Source organism: Gavialis gangeticus, unplaced genomic scaffold, assembly GCF_001723915.1.
Source record: "Gavialis gangeticus isolate Ggan-Ray unplaced genomic scaffold, GavGan_comp1, whole genome shotgun sequence".
Taxonomy (NCBI): domain Eukaryota; kingdom Metazoa; phylum Chordata; order Crocodylia; family Gavialidae; genus Gavialis; species Gavialis gangeticus.
The window spans coordinates 14,638,574-14,644,824 of NW_017729011.1; the positions used below are offsets into that span (position 1 = coordinate 14,638,574).

The 6,251-nt window shown below is 51.3% G+C and overlaps 1 protein-coding gene across 1 annotated transcript; it reads right to left on the reverse strand.

The window, feature by feature from the left end:
* Window positions 1-358: 358 nt before the first annotated feature.
* Window positions 359-4,350, reverse strand: CUNH9orf16 (chromosome unknown C9orf16 homolog). The gene is made up of 2 exons (XM_019510583.1): window positions 4,234-4,350; window positions 359-1,429 (listed from the first exon to the last, which is right to left on the reverse strand). Exons 1-2 carry the CDS (start codon window positions 4,316-4,318, stop codon window positions 1,233-1,235), a joined length of 282 nt encoding a protein of 93 aa, XP_019366128.1. The 5' UTR covers window positions 4,319-4,350; the 3' UTR covers window positions 359-1,232.
* Window positions 4,351-6,251: the final 1,901 nt, after the last annotated feature.

Sequence of the window (6,251 nt, forward strand, 5' to 3'; positions counted from 1 at the left end):
GGGATGATGGGGTTCAGTGGACTAGACAGTTCTGCATGCCTGGGGCTCAAGGGGAAAAGCTCATGGCTTGAACTAGAAAAGCCAGCTGGACATCTAGACTAGTGACGTGGAGAGAAGTCTGTCTCTTGAGGGCATTCCTTGTCCTCAGATCATGTGCTCTAATGATTGCATGTTATGAGACTAATGGAATTTTCACTGCTGAGAGATGAGATCACCCTTAGATGAACAGTGTGCGCTCCTTTACAGTATCCTCTACTGCTTCAAGCCAACACTTTTTCTAGGGTCAGGATGGGGGTTAGAATATGGGCTCAGTTACTAGTACAGGATCTAGAAAGCAAACCTCAGAAGAGACTTCCTGTTGTGGTTAGGCTCAAGGCAATTTTAATAAAACAATTTATCTTATAAATAGTTCCTCTGAATGTTCAAAAACCTTAAGCTGTACAAAAAAATCCAGCAGTGAAATATGAACAACTGCTTCATAATGCTGGCACCAGGCTGTACCAATAAGAGCTAGAAATGTCACAGCAAGCTCCCATTTACAGCTTAAGATGAGCATGATGGTAGTTCACACTACATCTTCTTGGAAGAGGGAGTCCAGTTGGTCAGTCTTGTGCTCTAGGAAGTTAACCAGCCTCTCTCAATCAGAGCTCGTATAGAACTGACAACGTGAATTAGAATTGAGCTGTAACTACAGGGCAGGAGACTGACTGGGACACTAGCCTCTGGCAGAAGCATGTCATCTTGCCCAGGATTAAAGCTAGGAACAAAGCTGTGGCTGGGACAGCACCACTATTTGCTAGAAGAGTGCCAGCACTGTACACCTTACAATTCCCATGTTAGAGAAAAGACAGGCTACAAGATACAGGTATGGACACCCTCCCCAAGCAGTTTCAGCTGTGCAGGACAGCCAACTCCATTTCACATGGCCTGTGCCATGAACAAGACTTCCCATGGGCTAGTTCCAGTGGAGACACTGGTGGCTCAGTGCTGGAGTTAAATGGCATGTTGAAGGATCAACTTCCCCCACACCTACTCTTTTACCTATGTAGTATAAGTCACACATTTAAAGAGAAAACACATAAATGTACAGGAAGGGCAGAAAACTGAACCACTGGAGGGGACACAGCAAGCAGGATGTGCCTTTTCTGTTCAAGTTTACATTTAAACCAAGGAGTGGAAGTCCCTGGGGAAGTATCAACCAGGAGACACAGTTTGTGCACAAACTAATGGAACTAGCTGGTTGGCTCTGGTCCCTGCATGTCAGTTTGCCTGTTCTGCTCCTCGCTCAGCTGCTGCTGAAACTCCAGACGTGTCTGCCGGTTGGACTCCAGCAGCTCCTTCAGGCGGGCATGGAGGCAATCATTCTTCTCCTCCAGGTGATCCAGGCAGGAGTTGATCTGGTCCAGCATGGAGTTTATTGCTGCATATTCTAGGGAGAAGAGAGCAGAACAATTTCAGCTTCTACTCCGCCTCTTCAGTACAGTAGGGACCACACTGCTAGACCTCTTACAAACGTGCCCAGAATACACAAGGCAGCATATATAGGTAAAATGCAACTGCATCTCGTCACATAGATGTGGTTTGGACAGTCAATAGGACACGGTGGTTTGGGCACCTGGTGATGTGACATATGGTTTTTTACCTCTGTGCAACAGCACAGCTGGGGAGTGGCCATCTAACCTGAACAATTCAGACTTGCCTGCAAGTTGTTGGGTTCAGGCTTGTTCCCAAGGAGATGGCAATCTAAAAATGCAGGAAATCTGAACTGATCTCAGGGCTAAATTAACCTATTTAAACTTCTGTGGTAGGTTTGTCTGCTTAGGGCATGGACAGTGTGGCAGGGTACTGCAGAAGAGCTTACACTGCCTGGAAGACTTGCATCTTCAGGGTGCTTAATCTGGGACCTGTCACTTAAGGGTCTGGCCTAGGTTAAACTGCTACAACATCACAGCATCTCATGGCTGAGCAGGGGTGAATCCCATTGCAAGGGCCAAATGGAAAAATTTCAACATCCCAGGAGCAATAAAGTGAGGCACACTAATTCATCCACCCCAAGCTGTTAACCCATTTGCTGAGACCATGCTGGTCTTGTTTGACCATTTAAGACCTCACATGAGAAGAGAAAAACTAGTCTAAACCAGCTGTGCAGGATCAAAGTTGAATGCCACACAGTTGGCACAAACTGACCTGAGGGCAAGGCTCAAGCTGGTTCCCCAGCCTAGCTCCTTGTTCAAAGGACAAGATGAAATGCTCATTCCATTCAAGTATGATTGAATTTTATAACATAGAATTAGATCAACTTTCACTTGGAGATGTCCTTCATGTTACCTGAAGCAACACACCTGTACAGTCATTACCACTGTGAAATGCTTGGGGCGCAGCCCTATCCTCACTAAAGCTTCAGGCCTGCACCACGTGCTGCCATACCAAGATTCCTGACCGTGTTTCCATTTTAGGTGTGGCATTGAAGTAAGCAACTCTGACTTGAATGGGAACACAATGAAACTGTTTAGATCATGTCAAGTGACCCACCCCTGGCCCAGGACAGTACTGTTTTGAAGCTGTCAGGATGTTTCATCCTCTGACCTCATGAGATGCCAGGGCCTGTGTCAGCAGCCCTCCTCTCCCACCAGAGCTCATGCAGCCACCATTCAGTAGGGGAACAGGAGCAGTACACAGGGGAGTTACAGAGGATCCTGTGCTTGGAAGTAAAAGGAACTAGCAACTGGTACATTGGGTTCATCTGGTCAGTTTATTTCATGTGCCCAAGCTACAGGCTCATCATCCAGCCAGATGAGACAAGTCTATTTTTAAATCAGTACTGGCCTTATGGCTGGGTCCCCTGAACAGAGCCACTGTTAATCCCTGGGTGCTGCATTTTCCTCTCAGCTATGGGCAGAGGAGCAGTTTAGAAGTGCAAGTTTCAGCACAGCCTCTGAGAAAGCAAAGGCTTTTTGGACAACTGATAGCTGTTGCTGCATTGCTCTTCCCCTTGTGGCATAAAGAAAACCAGAGAGAGTGGAGACCCCCCAAAAAGCAGAAAAACTCTGCAAATAAGCAAGGAAGAAGAGGCAGATGTTCAACCCAGCAAGGCACATCACGGGTGTTATCAGACACTCAGCAAGTCAGCTGCTGAATGTCTGCAGAAATGCAACATGAAGCCACAAGGGGAATATACCAGAGGAGCTCCTGGTATGACACAAGCTGAAGTGGGTGGGGGTTCAGCCACCCAACCAATGAATGCAGACAGTAGCCACTGGCAACTCCACTAGAAAAGAGCATACTAGGGGACAACAGAACTGTGTGTTGTTTCTGGATAGCCAACACACAAAAAACAAGATTTAACAGGACAATGAAGTCATCTAATGAGTCTCCACTGGCAACGACATACTTTGGAACAAATGCCTTGATAAGACCTAGAACTATACAGATACAGAAAGCTTCAAGAGATCTTAGGAAGGAGCTGTAGAAAAGTCCAAACTCTCTTGAGATCCTACAGGTCTACCAAGCAAGCAAGAGCAGGTGCTGAAGCTGAACTGTTGATTCCCTGGCTGGTGCACAGCTGAAAAAGCTGAAAGGAGCATTGAGGGGTGCCACAGCCTGTATCCCACTGGCACGGGTCTAGTTTTCTCAGCTGGAGCAGCAAAGAGGACATGGCCCGGAGCAGCGGGGAGGCATGCAGAGGCAAACCCAGTACAGTCTGGGGTGTGTTCTGAACAAGGCAATCAGGACTCATAGTAGAGTTGATTTATTAGATCAACAAGATTTTTGCAAAAAAAATTCCTTTAATTGCAATTCGTTCTGAACAAGCTATTGCAGCCTGACAAAGGAGGAGGAAGGAATTTCCACTTGCTTATATGGTAGCGCAACAGTGATGCAGCCCTGACCATCCAGAGGCCAGGATTTCTGATTGGGCCAAGGATGTAGGCGGGTAAGGTTAGCCACGATCCCCAGTGCAAGGCACTACAAAGAGCCCTGAGGAAGAGCGCTCAGCATCCCAGATCTTGCACCACTGGCCCAGGCAGAGCTCGCCCTCGCCCTCGCCTCCGCGGCAGAGGCCCGGGCAGGCACAGCGCTTCCCACAACCGTGGCCTGGCCCCAAGCCCCGGAGCAGAGCAGCAAACCCCCGTCTCCCCGGGGGCGGCCGAGCTGCAGGGAGGGGGGCGCACTGCGTGGCCGTTTTGCCTTAGGCCAAGCAGAGCCGGCTGTCCCCAGTCCCCAGGCGCCGCTCACCTTCCTCCCCGAAGCTGTCCTCGCCGCCGTCCTCGCCCGGCCCCGCGCCGCCCACCACGTGCGGCTCCCCATTCGGCCCAGACATGCTGCGCCCGGAACGAACGCCGCCAAGCCCCACCCCCTACCCGACGAGGGGCGGAACCATCTTGACCCGGAAGGGGGCGGAGCGATGGCGGCCGAGGAGCCGGAGGGGTTACGTGATGGGGGCGGGGCTTGTGGTCAGCGCGGCCCCGCCCCGGAAGTAAAGTGTTTGGTTCTGGGCCGGGAGTGGAGCCCGCGAGTTGTGGGTGGGCGGGTCTTTTGGGTCTCCTGTCCCGGGGAGGGGGCGCAGGTGCAATCAGCAAAGACGCCCGGGAGGTGCAACGTGGGCGGCCCTGCGCTTCCGGAGAGCCACAGATTGCGGGGCCGGAAGGGGTGTGGGAAGATCGGCGGGCCTAGCCGCCTGCACCAGGCAGGAAAGAGCCCATCACCCCTGGCTAGTGGCTGCCCCCCTCTTCTTGAACACCTCCAGCTCTGGGGAGTCCCTTGCTTCCCTGGCAGACAGGGTCTTTGGGTAAGACTCGCTCCAATCCTTGGAAAAATGCTTCTTAGCAAGCTGTCGGGTTTCAACCTGACAGCTCACTACCGAGAATTTTCCCAATGATTCGCATGGCTCTAATCGAAGAGATCGGATTCACCCAAAGACCCTCTTCTGCCCACGTCCTTGGACCAGCCCAGCCTCCCTGGGCAGCCCCCACAGCCTCCCTGGGCAGCCCTCCTGCAGCACCTGCGGCCTCACAGAGGACTGGAATATCTGGGTTAATCTCTGAGAGCCTTGGACAAGGGCTGCTGTAGAAGTGCAAACGGCTATTATCCACTCCTCGTTTATAAGCAGTAGACTGTAGGACTTCCGTACTTCATCAAGATGCTATCACAGCAAAAGCCAAGAAATCTGGGCCAGTACTCTGCACCAGCCTAGCACTCGAGGTGGGGAACGGAGGGGCATGAAACCACATGGAGATGGAAAGGAGGGGGCTGCCCTCCTTTCCAGAAGTGCAGCCTTCTCCTTTCCATCAGAGGCAGGCCAGGTTCTTTGGGTAAATGTGTCATCTTGTATTCAACCAGTTGTTCTTTGCAAGCTTTTGGGCACAAACGCCCTTCTTCGGGCAATTGGGACTCATAGGAGAGGTGATATGTTTTATTAGACCAACAAGATTTTTGCAAAAAAGTTTGTTTAATTGCAAGCTTTCGGGCACAAGCACCCTTCACCGGGCACAGGAGAAAAGATTGTAAACATCCTCCTAAGTAGAAATAAAAGTTCGTATTTCATAGGCGTTCACGGAGGAGTCAACAGATGGACAACTCCTTTGGGCAGGCAATTCATCGGTGGTCTGGACAGACGCTTTTTGGGTGAATCTGATCTTTTATTAGACCAGCTTACCTGGTGTGGAGCCTCGCACCTCCCGCGAGGATCTGTGATGATGCAGATTACCTTGAAACAAAGGCAGGATCTCAGGTTTCAGGTGGTCACAGTTGCTTCCCGCTTTTGGAAAATATGAAGATTTCATTTTTCAAAACCAGCGAAAATTCGATCTCTTCCAGGTGTCAGGCATCCAGGGTGTAGCCGTGTTGGTCTAGAGGCAAAGGCGATCCGGACGCGTACTAGTCTAGACGATCTCTTTTATTAGGCCAACAAGATTTTTGCAAAAAAACAAAAAAATCCTTTCGTTGTAAGCTTTCGGGCACACACACCCTTCATCAGGCATTGCAGGTGCCTCTCCCTATGCCTGACGAAGGGCGTCGGTGCCCGAAAGCTTGCAAAGAGCAGTTTCTCCCCCAACCCTTTCGCGGGTCGAAGACGGGCGGACGCACCGGAGGCCCGGGCCTGGCGGGGCTATTTCAGCAGCGGCCGGCAGATGGCGCTGTATCTTTAAAGCCTCTTGGGTTTCGGGGCCCGCCCGCGCCGCTTTTTGCAGGTGAAGATGGCAGCTGCCGGCTGCGGCTGGCGGTGCGTGCGGGCGCTCACGTGGCGGGCGCGG

Coding starts and splice junctions, on each gene's coding strand:
- CUNH9orf16 (XM_019510583.1), bottom strand. CDS start 4,318: ATGTCTGGGCCGAATGGGGAGCCGCACGTGGTGGGCGGCGCGGGGCCG. Junction 1,430..4,233: donor GGACAGCTTCGGGGAGGAAG/GTGAGCGGCGCC, acceptor TCTTCTCCCTAG/AATATGCAGCAATAAACTCC.